At 40.8% G+C, this 21768-nt stretch overlaps 1 protein-coding gene across 8 annotated transcripts in view; it reads right to left on the reverse strand.

Annotated features, from left to right (window-relative positions):
* OXR1 (oxidation resistance 1) overlaps positions 1 to 21768 on the reverse strand; it is a 362168-nt gene that overhangs the window by 2264 nt on the left and 338136 nt on the right. For 5 of the 8 annotated variants that reach the window (XM_038744615.1, XM_038744620.1, XM_038744619.1 and 2 more), the window contains 5 exons: positions 16724 to 16804; positions 14487 to 14612; positions 13506 to 13658; positions 8456 to 8551; positions 2638 to 2711 (listed from right to left, as the gene is read on the reverse strand). In XM_038744615.1, the coding sequence (XP_038600543.1) occupies positions 2638 to 2711; positions 8456 to 8551; positions 13506 to 13658; positions 14487 to 14612; positions 16724 to 16804 (530 nt within the window). Of the gene's footprint in view, positions 1 to 2637; positions 2712 to 8455; positions 8552 to 13505; positions 13659 to 14486; positions 14613 to 16723; positions 16805 to 19830; positions 19924 to 21768 lie in introns of those variants that run through there. The other 3 variants (XM_038744617.1, XM_038744618.1, XM_038744621.1) reach the window with 2 other exon arrangements.

Genomic DNA, 21768 nt, shown 5'->3' on the forward strand with positions numbered 1-21768 from the left:
CCTTCTGCATCTCCCTGACTTGCTCCCTTTATTCATCCTCCCTCCAAGCCATACAGTCCTTACACACATAACCATAATTTTATCTGTTTATATTAATGACTGTCTCCCCCTCTAGGCTGCAAGCCAGTTGTGGGCAGGGAATGTGTCAGTTATGCTGTTATACTGTACTCTCCCAAGCGCTAAGGACAGTGCTGTCCACAAAGTGCTCAATAAATACGGCTGATGACTGACCAACTGACTGACTTTGGAAGGAGATAGAGGCTAAGTGGGCTCATGATTGGAGTTTACAAAATCAGGAAATGTCCAGATGGGGTAGAAAGCAGTGGTTGTGCTGAGAATGGGTCTCCAAATCTGAAGCAGTTTCTACCAGCCACCCCTATGTGAACCAGGGTGGCTCTGGCTTGGTTCACTTCCTTGCCTCCTCCTCACCCTTGTCTTTCCCTCCTTGTCTCCTTTGCTCCCTAGTAAAAAAGGCCCTGCTCAAGTTTGGCCTCTCCTCAAAATGGAAATTGATGGTCTTCTCCCTTATTTCTCCACAAAAGGTGGAGAAATCTACCCTTGCCTCTCCATCCATACTGTTACCACATTAATACAATGACTCACCCTACCCCACCTAGATGACTGCATCAGCCTCTTTGCTGACCTCCCAGCCTCCTGTCTCTCCCAACTCCAGTCCATACTTCACTCTGCTGCCCAGATCATTTTTCTACTAAAACATTCTGGACATGTCACCCCACTCCTCAAAAAACTCCAGTGGTTGCCCATCCACCTCTGTATCAAAGACTCCTCTCCATTGGTTTTAAAGCACTCCATTTTGTCCCCTCCTCCCTCATCTCACTTCTCTTCTTCTACAACCCACCCCGCAAACTTCGCTCCTGTAGTGCTAAACTTCTCACTGTACCCCAATCTCGCCTGTCTCTCTGCCGACCCCTAGCCTGGAATGCCCTCTCTCCTCTAATCTGACAGACAACCACTCTCTCCCACTTCAGTGTTACTGAATGCACATCTCCTCCAAAAGGCCCTCCTAGACTTAAGCCCAACTTTTCCTCATTTCCCACTCCCTTCTGCATCACCCTGACTTGCTTCCTTTGCTCCTTCCCCTCCCAGCTCTAAAGTACTTATGTTCATATCTGTAATTTTATTTATCACTTTGCTCTTCCCCTCTCCCAACCCCAAGGCACTTACATACATATTTGTAATTTTATTTACTTGTATTGATACCTGTCTCCCCCACTCTAGATTGTGAGTTCACTGTGGGTAAGGAATATCACTGTTTATTGTTGTACTGTACTTTTCCAAACATGTAGCACAGTGCTCTGCACACGTGCTCAGTAAATACAACTGAATGAATGAATAATTGACCAGTTGAAATCAACCACAGTAATGGTGCATTCATTAAAGGACCTTGGCTGCTTATACATTGCACTATTTTTTTAAATACAGTAATCTTTAAATGTGCTAATTAAGCCTAGACTGGAGCAACAATATATTGATTTCATTTACTAATGTGTTAAATTCATTAATTCATTCATTCAATCGTATTTATTGAGCACTTACTGTGTGCAGAGCACTGTACTAAGTACTTGGAAAGTACAACTGGACAACAGATAAAGACAATCGCTACCCAACAATGGGCTCACAGTCTAAAAGGGGGGAAATAGAAGCTTCATTCATTTTACAATAACTTGCAGAAGTGCCATCCTTAAGGGAAGAGAGCAAAAACATTTTAGTCAATGACAACAGTATTCAGGATGGAGTCAGAGGAAAAAAGTCCGCAGGAAATATAAAACTTAAAAACAGTTCAGGAGTCAACTGGAAGAATCACTCAGCTCTCTTCCTCCCTTCAAAGCCCGAGAGCTGACCTCCTCCAGGAGGCCTTCCCAGACTGAGCCCCCTTTTTCCTCTCATCCCCATCACCCCCACCCTACCTCCTTCCCCTCCCCACAGCCCTGTGTATATATTTGTACAGATTTATTACTCTATTTCTTGTACATATTTACTATTTATTTTGTTAATGGTGTGCATATAGCTTTAATTCTATTTGTTCTGATGATTTTGACACCTGTCTACATGTGTTGCCTGTCTCCCCCTTCTAGACTGTGAGCCCAATGTTGGGTAGGGACCGTCTCTATATATTACCGACTTGTACTTTCCAAGCACTTAGTACAGTGCTCTGCACACAGTAAGTGCTCAATAAATACGATTGAATAAAAGAATGAACGACAGTATAAAAAGCACTTTAGGTTTTAAACTCAAAGTATTCCTAGACAACCGACTAGTACTGGAGAAGCACCTTTATTCCATAAATATTCCTCACAGCATTCCATGTCATGGTCCCTTTTATTTTTTGAGATTAAAGAGCATTTCAATCAAGATGAATTTTACTGGTGCACAAAGCTTTCTTCAGCAGATATACTGTGCTAATACATCAGCTTCTACATTTTGGAATTCCCACTTATAATTTTCTCTTCATTTAAACCAATGCTTTTCCCTAATCAAAATCAGTAATAGTTCTAGAGAACCAATTTATTGGGTGGAGTAAAACATCAGAACATGAACCAGTAATTCTCACTAAGACTTATCTAAAACTAAATAATTTAAAAATAGGCAAATAATTGAAATGTTCTAGTAACTTACCCGCCTCCTCCAAATGCAAGGGAATCCATGTCGCCTTTGATAAAAAACATATTGTCTCCAGTCCATTTAAAGATCTAAGGAAAATGAAAGATATTTTTAAAAGTAGACTTTTGGTTCTTAAATTCAAATATCCCTATCAAAGCTGTTTAATGATTGACAGCTTTCCACCCAAAGTTCATCTTGGTATATTTAAAAATTCATGCACATATCAATTTGTTTTAAAAAGAGTAGCTCAAGAGCAATGTGGCCTAGTGGAAAGAGCACAAGCCTGGGAATCAGAGGACTTGCCTGCTGTGTGACCCTGGATAAGTCACTTAACTTCTTTGTGCCTCAGTTCCCTCATCTGCATAAATGGGGACCCTAAAGCTGTTCTCCCTCCTACTTAGATTATGAGCCACATGTGAGACCTAATTACCTTGTATCTTACCCCAGCGCTTAGTACTTGGCTCTAAGTGCTTAAATCGCTCCCTTTGCTCTACCCCTCCCTCCCTGCCCCACAGCATTTTCCCAGACTGAGCCTCCTCCTTCCTCTCCCCCTCGCCCCCGCCCTACCTCCTTCCCCTCCCCACAGCACCTGAATATATGCTTGTACAGATTTATTACTCTATTTTTTACTTGTACATATTTACTATTCTGTTTATTTTGTCAAGGATGTTTAACTAGCTTTACTTCTATTTATTCTGATAACTTGACACCTGTTCACATTTTTTGTTTTGTTGTCTGTCTCCCCCTTCTAGACTGTGAGCCCATTGTTGGGTAGGGACCGTCTCTATATGTTGCCAACCTGTACTTCCCAAGCGCTTAGTACAGTGCTCTGCACACAGTAAGTGCTCAATAAATATGATTGAATGAATGAATATATATATATGTACATATCTGTAATTCTATTTATATTGATCCCTATTTACTTGTTCTGATGCCTTTCTCCCCACTTCTAGACTGTAAACCCAGTGTGGGCAGGGACTGTCTCACTTTATTGCTGAATTGTACTTTCTAAGTGCTTAGTAGAGTGCTCTGTATAAAGTAAGTGCACAATAAATACAACTGAATGAAATGAATGAATGAACAAATAACTCTATTATTATTGAGACTATCTTTCAATTGTCATGTCTCTAGAGCCTCAAGTTGTTCTGATATTTGGTAGGGACTGTCTCTATATGTTGCCAAATTGTACTTTCCAAGCACTTAGTACAGTGCTCTGTACACATTAAGTGCTCAATAAATACGACTGAATGAATGAATGAGTAAAGTGAGAGAGGGAAGCCAAAGAGGGGGTTGTTGCAGCAGTAATGTAGCTGGTGAAGACTGGCCTGTGGGAACTTGGGGGAGCAAAGTCAGGAAATCTCAATATGAGCCTTTAGGGAGCCTTGAGATTTTGACAATCTGGATGTGGGAAGTTTTAAAGTAAATTAAAAGAGTTCTCAAAGAAACGGAAACACTGGACATACAGCCTCTCCTATTCTGAAGTAATTTCACCCTAACATATTTTCCCCCCAGGCTTATTTATATAATAGAAGTGCAAACATTCAAAATTTCAGATTCCACAAGGAAAGTACATTTTTACACTATTTTTGCTTCTTTGAGAACCCTTTTAATTTATTTTAAATGTCTTCACATTCAGACTGGCAAAATCCTCAATGCTGTGGCTCTGTATTAAGCATAAGGGGCGATCTGAAGCTAATTAGACCTTTCGCCTCATTCCCCTTTGTTCAACTGAAGGTTGCTTTTGTGACTTTAGCTGAGAGAGTGATCAGTAGGAAAGCAACCCCAGGTATTGGTTCCCTGCAAGTCTGTTCTTACTTTTGGCTCTTAGAACAGTGTTCTACACATAGTAAGCGCTTAATAAATGCCATCATTATTATTATTATTATTTTGGGAGTGGAAGGAACAGAAAGGGAGGAGCAAGAAGGTTCCCGGAGCAGTTCCCTTCCCCAAAGCAGACCCTAATTGGGGTGTGAAGTGAGGATGTGGGGTACCCCCAGTACTACAAGGTGCCCTCTGTGATCTCTGCTTAACTCTAGTTCTGGTGTTGTGGGGCCCAGTTTCCTTCTATCTCTGCTCTGCCAGATCCCACTGCTGCCTGACAGTTTGGGATTCTTGGGTGCAGGAATTTAAGGAGGGTTGAGGTTTGGGGAAGAGTATCTGGATCCTATATTCTTCTCTCAGTCCCAGTACTGCCAGGGCTGGAGAAGAGACAAGGGGTCCCGTTTCCCTCGCTTCAGTCCTGGTGCCAGCAGACTCTGTTCCAGAAGAGCTAAAGAAATGGTTTTGAGTCTGGCGGAGTGGGGAGTTAGTTGGGGCACAGCGTTGGGTAGTGCCAGGGGCTGGGGGAGCAGATAGCATTCTTGGTCCCAGAATCCCTCCCCAAACTCAAACTCTGGTGCTGTTGGAAAGCAGCTCATTCTCTTTCCTCACCCAAGATCCTGCCAAGAGTGTAGATGAAAAAGGGATTCAGAATTAGGGGTGAGGTAAATTTTAGGGTCAGGGGCCACTAGTGACCAGACTGGGAACAGGATTAAGGGCACCAGGAATCTTGTATCCCTGGACCCAACTGCTGGCACTGCCAGTTCTCATGCAAGGGCATCTCACGGGCATGAAGGCCACTGGCCCTGGAAAGTAAAACTACAGGGATGAGATGGTTTAACCCTCATGACTTTATAGTCAGAGTGGGTAGTTGTTAACTAACTTATCTCACTCCTTACTGTCAGGGATTGTGTCTACTATCTCCATTGTACTGTACTCTCCAAAGCACTTAGAACAGAACTTTACACACACTGTAAGTGCTCAATTAATATGACTGACAGACTTCCAATGATTAATTGACTGACTGGAACCAGAAGAGGGAGAGAAGTGGAGCTAAGAAGCCAACCCCAATTTTTGCCATCTAACTGAAAACCTAGCTCCCTGGTCTAATCCTGGGACCTGGGAGGTTCCTTCTTGCCCTCCCGAGTAGGCTCCATGGCTAGGACAGAAGCTCCTCTCATTCCTGGCCCACACAAACTGGCTTGAGGATGTTCCAGGGCCATATGAGAGCACTTTTAGTCCCAATTCAGGACGAGCTAGGAGGAGGAAGGGGCAGGAACCACTCTTCAGACCAAATCCCCTAGAAAACTGCACCATCCAAAGAACACACCCTAGATTCACTCCACACGCACAAAAGTTGGAAAGTCTTTCCCCATAATAATGACAACAATCCTAATAATGGTATCCATTAAGTACTTGCTATGTGAAAAGCACTGTGCTAAGCACTAGAGCAGATACAATGATCAGGCCAGGCACAGGTCCTGTCCCACATGGGGACAATCTTAAATAGGATGAAGAACAGGCAAAGAATGTTCATTTTACAGGTGAGGAAACTGAGATAGAAGTGGCAAATGGCAGAGCCGAGATTACAGAAACCAGGTCCTCAATCTCAGGCTCACATTCTTTCCACTAGATCACGTTGCTTCACATAGCCTGACACACCTGTCCCAAGAAACTAAGAACCAAAAACTAAGAAACTATTTTAAAATCAACAAAAATGAAAATAATAATGATGACAGCCATCTCCCAAGCCAGGTAAAATTGACTCTTGCTTTGGACAAAGTACCACCCTTAGTATTTTCTATCACCCCACCCCACTTTTAGCCCCAGAACACTTATGTACATATGCAGTGTGGCTCAGTGGAAAGGGCATGGGCTTTGGATTCAGAGGTCATGGGTTCAAATCCTGGCTCTGCCAATTGTCTGCTGTGTGACTTTGGTCAAGTCACTTAACTTCTCTGTGCCTCAGTTACCTCATCTGCAAAATGGGGATTAAGACTATGAGCCCACTTTGGGACAATCTGATCACCCTGTAACCTCTCCAGCGCTTAGAACAGTGCTTTGCACACAGTAAGCACTTAATAATGCTGTTATTACTATTATTATTTATTACTATATGCACAATTTATTTATTTATATTCAAGTTTGTCTCCTGTCTAAACTGCTAGCTCATTGAGGACAGGAACGTGTCTACAAACTCTACTGTACTGTACTATCCCAAGTGCTTAATACAGGGCCTTGCACACGGTAAGAGCTCAATAAATACCACTGACTGACTGACTGGTTTCAATGTTTGAATGTGTTCTGTGAGGAGCACAGTTTCAGGCAGAGAGTGAGCAGTAGAAATACGATTGTTACTTTCAAAAAAGGTATTTGTATTAAGCAGTGGGGTACATTAAAAGATAATCAGATCAGAAAGTCCTAGTTCCCCTGGGGCTCATAGTATCAGAAGGAGGGAAAACCAGTATTTGATGCCTCTTCTATAGATGAGGAAACTGAGGCACATAAAAGTTAAGTGGTTTGCCCATTATTTCTCCCCTCTATCAGAGAAAAAAAATCAGGCAATGTATTGAATATCTGCGTGCCTAAAGACCTGCATTAGGCACTTGGGAGAGAACAACAGAGGCAAGACACACATTCTCTCTGCTTCTCAAGGAACTTACAATCTAATGGGGGAGATAGGCAAAAATGATTTTAAAATCATGGAAGCCAGAAGCTGAAAAAGGAAATAAAAGGACACAGTTCAATTTACCAGGAGAAAAATGATATCTAATTGAATATACAAATATATAGAGACAGAGGTTTTTTTAATTGTATTTCTTAAGTGCTTACTATGTGCTATGACTGTACTAAGAGCTGGGGTAGATACATGCTAATCAGGTTGACAGAGTCCATGTCCCACAAGGGACTCACAGTCTTAATCCCCACACTACAGATGAGGTAACTGAGGCACAGAGAACAAGTACCTTCCACAAGGTTACATAGCAGACAATTGGCAGTGCTTATATTAGAACCCAGGTCCTTCTTACTTCCAAGCCCGTGCTCTATCAATCAGGTCACACTGCTAGTGATTAGGAAGGGAATGAAATACACAAATACTAGAGGAGGTGTTGATTGATGTGACTGGAATGGTTGTGAATTAACTGGGGAAATCTTCTTGAAGGAAGTGGGATTTTTAGCTTGGTTTTGAGGCTACAGAAAGCTAAGATCCGATGGATTTTCAGGTCAAGGTCCAGAACAGAACCCCACTTTAGGGCTTTCAAGCAACTTGAATATTTAATGAAATGTCAGTTTGAAAGACTTTATAATTGCAACTAAACTGATAATTGTGGTCATTCCAGAGCTTAAACTAGTCTTTGGTAAAATTAACTTAGAAAAGCTAGCATTGGTAGAGATGTTAAAAGAAAAAAATAAAGGTAAGAAAAATACGAGCAGAAAACTTGAAGAGTTAGATTGTAAACTCGTTGTAGGCAGGGAATGTGTTTATTGTTCTCTCCCAAGTGCTTAGTACAATGCTCTGCACACAGAAAGCAATCAATAAATGCCATTAAAAGAATGAATAAATGAGTTTATTTTCAAAGGCATAAAATTTGTGTCAGCAAGTTTTCTCTACTAATCAACCATTTTTACATAGATCATTTGAATATATTTGACACCTTCAATTTAGTTTATGAAATCTAAAGAAGCCAAAAAAAATGCAAGTTATGTCTACAACCACAGAATTAAAGGTTAGAAACACTTTAAGAATCAAGTCAACTCAGCTACTTTCATGCCTAAACCACCTCAGACAGAAGAGTCTCTAATCTAGCTTCAGTGGAATTATACTAATTTAAATTTTATCCACATAATCACTTGTAGTAAAACAAGAGGTTTTAATTTAAGATTTTAAATCCAAACTATTTACTTTTTGGTTAATCAAGAGAAAAGGTGTATTACCACTGTTGATTTATTTCTACGGATAGCCACTGAATATTAGTCTTTAATTTTTTTAACAGTAACTAAAATATATGCTTACCTCAAATTCAGGAGAAAAAGTAAAAACAAATGTCTCTCCAGTTCCATAAAAACAATCACTCACTTTAAATGGTTCAGATGCTAATGCCCCAAATACCTTTTGGGAGAAAGAAAGAAAAAATTAATAACACATTTTTGTATGGGTGAAAATAGACTATATATACACATACACTACACTCACAGCCACCAAACCATAGGCTCATTCCCAGCTCTCTCCCCATGCTCCAACTCCTATGTATCCTCACCCTTCCTGCCACTGGGACTGTGAGAATCAAGCAAAAACTCCTCACTCTCGGCTTCAAGGCTCTCCATCACTTTATCCCCTCCTACTTCACCTCCCTTCTCTCCATCTACAGCCCAGCCCACACCCTCTGCCACCGCTAACCTCCTCACTGTGCCACGTTCTCGCCTGTCCCGCCGTCAACCCAGAGGCTACGTCCTTCCCCTGGCCTGGAATGCCCTCCCTTGCCCTCCCTCCACACATCCGCCAAGCTAGCTCTCTTCCTCTCTTCAAAGCCCTACTGAGAGCTCACCTCCTCCAGGAGGCCTTCCCAGACTGAGCCCCTTTTTCCTCTCCTCCTCCCCATCCCCCCACCCTAACTCCTTCCCCTCCCCACAGCACCTGTACAGATTTATTACTCTATTTTACTTGTACATATTTACTATTTATTTTGTTAATGATGTGCATATAGCTTTAATTCTATCTGTTCTGACGATTTTGACAGCTGTCTACATGTATTGTTTTGTTGTCTGCCTCCCTGCTTCTGGACTGTGAGCCCATTGTTGGGTAGGGACCGTCTCTGTATGTTGCCGACTTGTACTTCCCAAGCGCTTAGTACAGTGCTCTACACACAGTAAGCACTCAATAAATACAACTGAATGAATAAATGAATGAACCACGGCTGAAATGCAGGGGGAGTGCGGTGAGAGCGGTCAGTGTTACTTGAGTTCCTTGGCCAAATGTCTCCAGCCCTAAGGCCTGCTTGCTGATGTAACTATAACAAGAATAATAATAAAAATAATATTTGTTAAGTGCTTACTCTGTGCCAAGTACCGCAGTAAGCGAGATACTTAGGTTGGACACAGTCCCTGTTCCACAAGAGGCTCACATTTTAAGAAGGAGGGAGAACAGGTACTGAATCCCCATTTTACATATGAAGAGACTGAAGCACAGCGATGTCAAGTCATTTCCCCAAGGTCACACAGAAGACAAAGGCTGAGTCAGGATTAGAACTCAGGTCCTCTGACTCTCAGGCCTGTGCTCTTCCTACTAGGCCCCTGCCGCTTCCCACTTTATGAACCTTGGTCCTTTGGATAGGAATGGAGAGGGTGGAAGGGAAAGAGAGAGGAGGAAGTGGGGAGAAGCAAGACAGAACTTCCAGTCTTTAAACTACCTCACAGCTCCCTTCTGGAGCTTTGCACAGGTTTCTCCTGACTATATTAAATTAGGAATTTTATCTTGACACTTTACTCTGAACTATCCTCTAGACTGTGAGCATGCTGTGGGGAGGAATCTGTCTTTGTCATTACATTGAACTCTTCCAAGGGATCAGTACAGTGCCTTGCACACAGTAAGGTCTCGATAAATGATTGAATGAATGAACTACAACCCCACACTTCACTCTTCTAATACCTCACTAAAATCCGCCCTTCTCTCCCCATCCAAACTACTACCATGTTAACATATCACTTATCCTATCCCGCCTGGATTACTGCATCAGCCTCCCTTCTGACCTCCCAGACTCCTGCCTCTCCCCACTCCAGTCCACTCTGCTGTCTGGATCATTTTCCTACAAAAAAGTGCAGGACATGTCACCTCACTCAAAAAACTCCAGTGGTTGCCCATTCACCTCTGCATCAAACACAAACTCCTCACCATTGGCTTTAAGTTAGTCAATCACCTTGCCCCCTCCTACCTCACCTTGCTACTCTTCTACTAAAACGCAGCCCACACACTTCACTCCTCTAATGCTAACCTTCTCACTGTGCTTCAACCTCACTTATTTCACCACTGACCCCTTGTCCACAACCTGCCTCTGACCTGGAACGTCCTCCCTCCTCAAATCCATCAGGTAATTACTCTTTCCCCCTTCAAAGCTTTATTGAAGGCACATCTCCTCCAAGAGGCTAGCTAAAACCCTCCCTTTTCCTCTGTTCCCACTCCCTTCTGCGTCACCCTGACTTGCTCCCTTTCTTCTTCCCCCGCCTGAGCCCTAGAGCACTTATGTACATATCTGTAATTTATTTATTTATATTAATGTCTGTCTTCCCCATCTAGACTATAATCTCTTTGTGGGCAGGAAACATGTCTTTTTATTGTTGTACTCTCCCAAGTGCTTAGTACAGTGCTCTGCACACAAGCACTCAATAAATACAATTGAATGACTGAATGAAAAATATCAACCCAGTCACTGCTCCTCATAATAGTTGAATTTGACCATGTGATGGGTAAACAAAGAGCTTGATAAAACACATTTTAAATGCCTGTAACTTGAAAAACTCTTATGTCATTGATTGATCTAAGAGAAACGAAACAGTGTAGAAATTCATGACAAGCAAAGTGAGAAAAATGAAACATCAATGAGTATTGAAGACATTAAAGCTACTACTAGTCCATTAAAGTTTTGGATTGTAATCACTGAAAATAGTCCTCTAAATTATCATTTTTAAAAACTAAAAGTTATGCTCTCATCCTATCCCGTCTGGACTACTGCACTAGCCTTCTCTCTGATCTCCCATCCTCGTGTCTCTCTCCACTTCAATCCATACTTCATGCTGCTGCCCGGATTATCTTTGTCCAGAAACGCTCTGGACATATTACTCCCCTCCTCAAAAACCTCCAATGGCTACCGATCAATCAGCGCATCAGGCAGAAACTCCTCACCCTGGGCTTCAAGGCTCTCCATCACCTCGCCCCCTCCTACCTCACCTCCCTTCTCTCCTTCTACTGCCCAGCCCGCACCCTCTGCTCCTCCACCACTAATCTCCTCACTGTACCTCGCTCTCGCCTGTCCCGCCATCGACCCCCGGCCCACGTCATCCCCCGGGCCTGGAATGCCCTCCCTCTGCCCATCCGCCAAGCTAGCTCTCTTCCTCCCTTCAAGGCCCTGCTGAGAGCTCACCTCCTCCAGGAGGCCTTCCCAGACTGAGCCCCTTCTTTCCTCTCCCCCTCGTCCCCCTCTCCATCCCCCCGTCTTACCTCCTTCCCTTCCCCACAGCACCTGTATATATGTATATATGGTTGTACATATTTATTACTCTATTTATTTATTTATTTTACTGGTACATTTCTATCCTACTTATTTTATTTTGTTGGTATGTTTGGTTCTGTTCTCTGTCTCCCCCTTTTAGACTGTGAGCCCACTGTTGGGTAGGGACTGTCTCTATGTGATGCCAATTTGTACTTCCCAAGCGCTTAGTACAGTGCTCTGCACATAGTAAGCGCTCAATAAATACGATTGATTGATTGATTGATTGAATTATTACACTTTGAAAAAGCAATTAATTTGAAAGATACTACTTCATAACAATTCTCTGCATGCTTCTACCACAAATCACAATTTCTTATTTTCTTATCCTCTGATTCAAACCCAACACAACCCAGACCATAAGTCTAGCATTACCTGATAATACTCCTCATGATTCTATCTGAGACAGGGACCGTGTCTAATTCTCACCTACATATGCTCTTCCAGTACTTTGTACGGTGCTCTTGAATCACTCAATCGTATTTACTGAGTGCTTATGGTATGTAGACCACTATATTAAGTGCTAGGGTGAGTACAATATAATGAAGTTGGTAGACATTCTCCCTGCCCACAATATGCTTAGTCTACAGGGGCAGGTATACATTAACATAAATAAATAACTTAAGTGCTGTGGGGCTGAGGGAGGGGAGAATAAACTGTATAAGGGAGATGCAGAAGGGAGTGGGACAAGAGAAAATGAGGGCCTAATTGGGGAAGGCCTTTTGGAGGAGATGTACCAACAATAAGGCTTTCAAGCTGGGGAGAGTGATCATCTGTCGGATATGAAGAAGGAGGTCATTCCAGGTAAGAGGTAAGATGTGAGCGAGAGGTTGGTGAAGAGATGGGCAAGACTGAAGTATACTAAATAGATTGACTTTAGAGGAGCAAAGTGTGCAGGCTGGGTCATATTAGGAGAGTAGCAGGGTGAGGTAGAAGAGGGCAAGGTGATTTGAGTGCTTTAAAGCTGATGGTAAGGAGAGTCTGTTTGATATGGAAATGGATGGCAACAACTGGAGGTTCTTGAGGAGTGGGGAAATACGGATTGAAAGATTTTGTAGAAAAATGTAAATTAAGGGCTGGAGTTGGGAGAGGCACAAGGCAGGAAGGTCAGCAAAGAGGCTGATGTAATAAACTAGGTTAGGATAAATGCTTGGATTAACATGGTAGCAGTTTGTATGGAGCGAAAAGGGTGGATTTCAGCAATGTTCGTGAAGGCTGAACTGATGGGATTTGGTGAAACATTTTATATGTGCGCTCTCCACAGAGTGCTCAATAAATACAATGTAATTGAATGAGTATGCGGGTGGAATGAGCGAGATGAGTCCAGCATAATGCTAAATTTATGGGCTTGTGAGACAGGGACAATGGTGGTGCTGCCTACAGTGACAGGAGAGTCAGGGGGAGGACAGAGTTTGGTTGGGAAGATAAGGAGTTCCGTTTTGGACATGCTAACTTTCACACAGTAAGTGCTTAAAAAATACTATTCCTACTATTACACCAAACACTGCATTTTATAGTGCATTTTTTGATGCAGTCTCAAGATTAGTGTAAATTTTGTTTATGCTTCCAATTTGGGACAAACCCACTTATTCCTCCAAATAAGCCAAAATGGCTGGGCTGCCGACCTCTGAAAATGTGGTCATTAAATTATAAGTTGCCAAGCCATTTTAGACCAATTGTTCCCATGGAATATCTGCAATTCATGTTTGATATCAGCACGAAATTTAGGCAGATGAAGTAAGGCGATTCTTCCAATAGTTTCCTTTTAGGAGTTTTATTGAGTAGGCTGACAATTTTCCATACCTGACCATCGCTGTCTTTGATAACCATCAAAACTGGGGTGTCTAGGCCCAACATTGTTCGATACAGGGTCTTCAAGCTTGTCCCATGTTTTCCAGTACCATAGACCAGAGTCCATGGGTATCCGATTGTTCGAGGTGGTAGATGTTTAGTTAGCTGTGATAAACAAAATACTGATGCATTATCCAAATCACCACCACCATTTGGTATTACACGTGAGAATCAAGGGCGTACTTGACAAGCACGAAATGCACGTATAAAACATAAGTATCCATAGGAAAACTGCAAAAATACAAAAATCGAGAAGTCAGCATTCCCAATCACTGGAATTATTGGAATACTAATATCCTTGACCTAATACTGTAACTAGGTGGAGGATCATGTTAGACGGCTTTCTGAATGAGAGCAACCAAAGCTTCATGAGGAGGAGAAGGCTGGAGAACACACAGAATACAAAATTAAATTTGCATCACTGGTAAAAAGCATCATATTTTTGTATTTGCCACTAATGTGTGGTTGTTAGCCTTGGTTTCTGGAACACATTCCAAACAAGAAAAAGTTTAATTCATCTACCTAAACTAGATTGTTACTTCAATCAGAGATCATGTATTTAATTACAATATATTTAGTAATAGTGGCTGTTTCATTGTGCCAGTTTAGCATTCCTCTGAAGATATTACATTGTGTTTCCTTCATGACAGCTGAAAGGCCTTTGCAAGAATGAAAGGCATGTTTCACCAGCATTTGCAAAGTATTTTCAGATGAAACATGCTGAGAAGGAATATGATATGACTGCCACCAATAAACATAAAAAGCAAGTGAGAAGTTAAAGAACAAATCCATAGAAACTGCGTTTTTATTTTATTAGAAGTATTAATACTGATTAGAGCTATATAACCTGTTTCTTTAAAGATGATTTACATAGAAAGGGTTTCAACATCAATGTACAGTTGACAGTAATCTTAATCATAATATATGTCATACGTTTTCAATTTGATCCGGCAGAAGTAATTCACTGGGATCACTAAGATTAGGCCGAAAGGATTCAGACTCCAGTTCTGCTTTGACTGTAGTAGCCTGCTTTGCATTTACTTCTTCCTTTGTTGTAATCTAAAAAAAAAAATTATTATAATAAGCAAAGCAGAATATTAACCTTTTACAGTGCCATACTTTTCCAAGAGACTATGAAATTTTACAAAAAAACACCATTGTTCTAAATATGGCAGCATATTTACAGAAAGTATTTCTATGACTTTCACAATTAAATTGCTTAGCAAAAGCTGTTCCATTTAGCCAATGATATCCAACCCAGCAAAAGTATTTTATACATCTCTAAATCACTCCCCCGCAATCCATTCCTCTCCTGGAAGGCATTCTAGAATGAGAGATGATTCCTATTTTCCCTATAAGAGGGGGGCACGCAAGATTGAAGGGCCGTGGATCAACCCCAAATTGACCTTTTTGGGAACAAAAATAGAACAGTTTCGCTACAGGAATTAGGTTAGCTAGAGGTAAAAAGTATTTGTTTTTGATAAACTGAGGTTTAATTCTTAAATACAACTGTTATATACTGAATTTTAGTAGAATTAAATCAAAGGTCAGACCTTTCTTCCCCATGATAATGATTGTATTGAGAATTTACAAATCTTATGAATAACTTTATTTGAAAGCTAAAATACTACGATCTCAGCTCCAGAAGAGCCTCTAAAAATCCAAACATTTGCTCATATTAATATTCCTAAAACCTTCGATCAATTGCTTAACTTTCTTGAACCAAGATAATGTAGTAATGTACCAGGTATTTGTCCGTTTACTGTTCAAAATGGATATTGAAGAGTTGGGGAATTATTTTTAATAGTTTAAGAGATTAGCATATTGTTTTAGAATGGCATTCACTCAATGATGTTCTTGAAATTAATTCAACAATCCTGGAGGACTAGGAAATACAAAATTTTCCCCTTAGTTTTCATTTAATTTTAACTATTATAACTTTAATAATAAACCATACAAAGTTAGTAACATCACAAAATGAAGGATTTGCAAAAAGTAACTTACAACCAAAGTTCTTAGAAAACAAGCATTATGCTATTTTAAAACAATAATTAAAATGTAGCAGGATATGCCAAAATCTACGAGGGGCTACTTGAACCAACTGCTGAGTTAGAATTCTACTGAATTATTTTAATCCTTCAATCTTAAGTGTTCTTCTTACCAGACATTTATGTAATTTCATAATTGAAAAAAACCTGGCTATTTTCCCAATATTATGTTATTCAATCCCTCAGAAAAACACTACTATATTTATATTACTATGACATTCACATCATCCTCATAATTTCTTTACCCTAGTTCTGAAAGAAAGTATTCTGTTTTACTTTAGGTGAAATCAGAAGTGAAAATAAAACAAAGAAACCCCAAAACAATACTGGGAAGTTCAAAGAAAAAGGGAAAGAATCAGCAGGGGAAGCAGCTATTTTAAAACAAGCAAAAACAGAAAAATACACAGACTATTTTTCCTCCATAGGAAGGAACAATACCTATTTACACAAAACTGAAAATCGGAGGTTCCCATCATATTTTTATTTGATACTTAATGTCACAGGAATTAGAATTATTTCATACAGTTTAATATTAGTTATCAAGTTTGGACATGATTTTATGAGACTGATTGAATATATTTATTTTTAAGATGGACTTGATGCCCAAAAGATAAGATGGACCCTGAGAATCATCAAAGTAGAATATAAACGCGGGACCAGGATATGTACTTCAAGATCAGAAAATACTGCAGCTTTCAAAAAAAAGGAAAGAAGATATTTTAAAGTTGTTATGGAATAACTAGAGGTACCCCAACTGTCCAAAGGTGTGATCCCAAAGTGAGAAGAAAACTGAAGAGTAATAAAAGGCATTACTTTGGGAATCGCAAAGTAACGACAACTACCTCTAAGGACACAGAAAATTCCTCTGACATTATGCAAACGCTTAAATATTTATCGACTGTGAATTTGATGACCAAATTGATCTAGCCTCCCAACTGGCAGCACTGTTTTTGTTCATAAATGTGCAAAAAATGAAGGAATTTTCTGTTGGACACTTTATAGTGCTGCGATCAAAGCAAACCCATCAAATGTGGGACTTGCCCTGAGTGAGGACACTAAACAAACCCAGAGAGAGGTTTCAATCTCTGTAGAGGGAGGGGTTTTAACTACTGAAGTGGGCACCTGGAGACGTCTGCAGAGTGTGCGCAGTTCTTCAGTATTTAGAGCATCGATCCTGCGGTGGTACTCAGCCACTGACACTACCTGAATACGGAGACAGGAAGACAATAATTCCACTGACAGTTGAGGAAAAATCAAGTGCCAGAAAAAAATAAAAATGGAGAGATTACCGGGGGAAAAAAAGAATGCAACAAAAAAAATCAGTAGTAACGAAAATAATTTTTCTGCTGGAAGCACATGAGCACCAAAGGATAAAGTTTGGAGCTCATGGTGACACCATAAAGTAAAATCAAGATGTGTAACATTACAAGCTCCTAAATTCTACAGCTACCTAGAATGAAGTTACACAGACATGCTCAGAGGATGAGTTACTGTTCAAATTCTCTTGTATATGGAATGCATTTAAAAACATTTCACTGATTTTTTTAATAGGACATTAAAGCAAAACATTTATTACATGCTTTTGATACCTAAATATTTCATATATTTTCTGGATATATTCTAATTTTTAAGAAATAAATGGTATTTTAAACTTATCTTTCAATTTCTCAGAAAATCCCTTTCCCCCAAATTTTAAATCAAATGCCAAAAACCATGCCTGAACCATACATAAGGACACTATCAGAAAAAAAAAAATGGAAGAGGGGAAAAATACTGAGCCTTAATTTAAAGACCTAATTGATGAAGGACAGAGAAAATGAATTGAAAAAATGAAGACCCACATTCTCTGACTTTTCTTCTTTCTCCACCTTATTGACCTTGAAAAGAAGATAGTGAGTGAAGGGTAGATTTTGATCCTTGATCCCCTAGATTGTGAGCACCATGTGGGGCAGGTACTGTGTCCAACTTGATTACCTTATATCCGCTCCAGCTCTCAGTACGGTGCTTGGTGCATAGTATGCACTGAATACCACAATTCCGATTATTATTAAAATGAGGCTCTATCCTACCAGGTGACTGGGGTTGCTAGTGATTATGGGATTCTAGAAAAAACAGGAGGGTTGAGGGGACCTCCCATTTCAAATCACTAGAATTTGAAAAAGTATTGGCGCTCCTTGGGGCCTCTTTCAGTTCTGGATTCTAGGAGGGAGAAATTATTTTTAGCATGGCCCAGTGATCTCATCTTCATGAAATCCTATTTCAAATACCCTCCTAAAAGACACTGGTTGGGGCTGAACGAGGATGATAGATTGCTAGGGTGGGGCTGCATTCCCTGAGGAACAGCAGGGTTCCAGGTAGACAAGAGCAGTTTCCAAAGGAATTGGGCAGAAACTGCCCAGCTTTAGGACACCAAATAAAGAGCACACATCCTGAGAAAATGTGATTTTAGTAAGGCTTTGATTGTGGGGGCAGTGGTGGTTTGTTGCATTTGGAGGGGGAGGGGGTTCCAGATCCAAAACAGAGCTTATCTTTCCACACATACCCTGTCCTCCCCCAGCTTTCCCATAACTGTAGACAGAATCACCATCCTTCCTGCATCACAAGCCCAAAACCTTGGCATTATCCTTGACTCATCTCTCTCATTCAACCTATGCATTCGATTCATCACTAAAACCTGTGGTTCAACCTTCACAACATCATTAAAATCCAGTATCAATCCCCATTTTACAGAAGAGGTAACAGGCAGAGAGAAGGGAAATGACTTGCCCAAGGTCACATAGCAGACAAGTGGCAGAACCAAGATTAGAATCCATGACCTTCTGACTCCCAAGCCCATGCTCTATCCACTACACCATGCTGTTTCTGATGGCAGTCAGTGATGGAAGAAGGAGGGTGGGGGGGGGAAATGTTTTGATAAGGTATAATGGCATAAAGTCAGAGGCACAGGTGAAGGTGGCAGATTTTGAAAGGAGATGAGAGATCTCCTTTTGAGATACTGCTGGGAAAACTGGGAATTTTGAAGAGGGAGCAGGAGGAAGGAGGAACTGGAGAGGAGCATGGGAGATTTTAAAGAGCTCATACCTAATGGTTTCAGTTTTATCAATAAAGTACATGCTAGGTTATTAGAGGGCAGGGGAGGGGCTGCCCTATTAAGTGCTTAGTACAGTGCTCTGCACACAGTAAGCGCTCAATAAATACAATTGATGATTGATGATGAGGGGGGCAGGGTGTCAGGAGGCTTAAGGATGGAGTTAAACATCTGAAATAGCTAGTGTGGGCAATCGGTAGAAGAGTCAATATGGACAGAGGCAATAAGTGCTTAAGGAGTCAATAAGAACAGAGAAGCACTTGTCAGGAGGAGGAGGAGACAAAACTAAAATGAGGATGAATTTAAGACAATGACGTCAGCCAAGTGTCCGGATTTCTGCCAGCAGTGCTCCATAGCTCATGCACAGGAGTGGAGGAGGCATACCTTGGAGTTGACCTAGGGCTGTGGATTAATAGTACCAGATCCACAAAGGGATACAGAAACATGGGAATTGAGTGGAACAGTGGAGAGAGTGAGTTGATGGCATCAATTTGTGTCTCAGAAGAAGGCAGTTTGGATAAGGAGACCAAATACTATTTGAAATAATCTTGGTAGGATAAATTCGAGAAAAGCCAATTTCGCCTCCTTGGAATATACAAAGTATGCCATTTTAATGTTGAATTTCTGTTTTCTCTTTATTTCCTGCATAGCATAAAATGGAGAGAAGCTGTCTATTTACACAAACATCGTATACTCACTTCATAAATCGAGCCACATGGCAACTAAAATAATGGCCATTTTCCCCAGTTGGATTTAGCAGGTAAGTTTGAGTTACTTTAAGATGCACTGGCTAAGTATAAACATTTGCTGGGGGAAAAATTCTAGTAAAAAGTATTAGTTTTGCCTAGAATCTTCATGGGGAAATTTTAATATTAAAAATTTAACACGTTAGAATAATTAAGGAATGCTGACGAAATAGCATTAGTCAAACTGTGAATATCCTGCCTGAAGCGTCTGAAAAGATCCTGTTAACCCAAAATATAACAACTCACTCGTAAAAGAATTGGAATCATTATCCTCTCCTGGGCTAAATTTCAGCTGAAGTTCCAAAAATGTGCTAGAAGCTCTGTGAAGCACATTAGTCTGAAGATCGTTTCAGTCCTGGGATTTTATGAAAATGTGCCCCAAACCCTGGACTTACATGGAAATATATTTTTTTTGTCCAATTTCCTGGATGTGACCTGGAATTCTGGAGCTGCAGCAGCATTGTGGCTGCCATGGCAACAGGGCTCACCTGGACCCGTGGGACTGCTGTTGAGGTGGCGATCTTGCTGTTACGTAAAAACCTGAAATTCACTGCTCAGAAAACATCACTTTTACCTGTAAGTTGATGCCATATTCAATCAATCTTATTGATCAAATTGTACTTTCCAAGTGCTTAGTACAGTGCTCTGCACACAGTAAGTACTCAATAAGACTGAATGAATGGAATTTTTACGGTACATTGGCATTATGGAAGGTACCTGTTCTGACCATTTCCCACCTCCTAACAATAAAGTGGGAATATATTTTAAAAAGGATGAATAATTTGCAGTTTTATAACTAGAAAATATCAGGCTATGAACTGTCTCAATAAACCATAACTTCACCAGGGTGTTTTATATATCTAGTACTGATTTTAATTGTTAACCCTACTATGGACATTTAATTGGACAACACGGGACTACTAAACTAATGCACAGTGGCTTACAGCTGCTCAGTGAATGTGCCAAAGATCAGAGGACATCACCAATGGTCCTTTGCTCTCTGAAGAAGTTTAACACATTTTGGATGCCCTCAAGATCAAAGCACTGGCCCCACGTTGATTACATTATCTGACAAGGACACCTGAAATAATCTTACATTACTGCTATATTAAGTGGTGCTAAGTTCTCGGCTGATCATTGCTGATACCTTCCACACACATTAACAGTAATAATAATAACTGTGGTAATAATGATATCTGTTAAGGATTTACTATGTGCTATGCACTGTACTAAACACTGGGGTAGATACAAGATAATCAGGTGGGACACAGTCCGTTTCCCACATGGGACTCACGGTCTAAAGGGGAGGAAGAACAGGCATTTTATCCCCCTTGTCGAGATGAGGAAACTGATGCACAGAGAAGTTAAGTGACTTGCCCAAGGCCACATAGCAGGTAAGTGGTGGAACAGGGATTAGGACACAGATTCCCTGATTCCCAAGCCTGTGCTCTTTGCACCGAGACACACTGCTTCTCAACAAAGTCAATGTATACTCTCACAGCATTTATGTATAGATCAATATGCTAGATTATATACTATAAATTATTTATTTATATTAATGCCTGTCTCCCCCACTAGACTGTGAGCTCGTTGTGGGTAGGTAACATGTTTACCAATTCTGTTATGCAGTACTCTTAGTAAGCGCTCAGTAAAATGCTCTGCACACAATCAGCACTCAATGAATGCCACTGGCTGTTCACAAAGTGTCACTTATTCAGTAGCATTCATTGAGCATTTACATTGTCCCTAGTGCATAAGGACCTTCTCACTGTGCCTTATTCTCACCTGTCCCGCAGTAGAACTCTGGCCCACGTCCTCTCTGTCCTGGAATGCTCTCTCTCATCAAATCTGCCAATCACACTTTCTCCCTTCAAACCCCTACTGAAGGCTCACCTTGTCCAAGAGGCCTTCCCAGACTAAGCCCTCCCCTTTTCCTCAGCTCTCCCTCCCCTATCACCCTGACTCACTCCCTTTCCTCTACCCCACCTCCCCGCCCCACAGCACTTGTGTACATATGTACATATCTAGAATTCTATTTATTTATATCAATGCCTGTTTACTTGTTTTGATGTACCTATATCTATAATTCTACTTATTTATATTGATGCTATTGATGCCTGTTTACTTGTCTTGATGTCTGTCTCCCCCCTTCTGGACTGCAAGCCTGTTTAGGGCAGGGATTGTCTCCATTACTGAATTGTACTTTCCAGCACTTAGTCCAGTGCTCTGCACACAGTAAAAGCTCAATAAATAAGACTGACTGAATGAATGAATAAACACAATAAAGCTAGTAGGTCCGATCCCTGCCCTTAAAAAATGTACATTCTAAGAGG

This window comes from Tachyglossus aculeatus, chromosome 4 (assembly GCF_015852505.1).
Source record: "Tachyglossus aculeatus isolate mTacAcu1 chromosome 4, mTacAcu1.pri, whole genome shotgun sequence".
NCBI classification, from domain to species: Eukaryota; Metazoa; Chordata; class Mammalia; order Monotremata; family Tachyglossidae; genus Tachyglossus; species Tachyglossus aculeatus.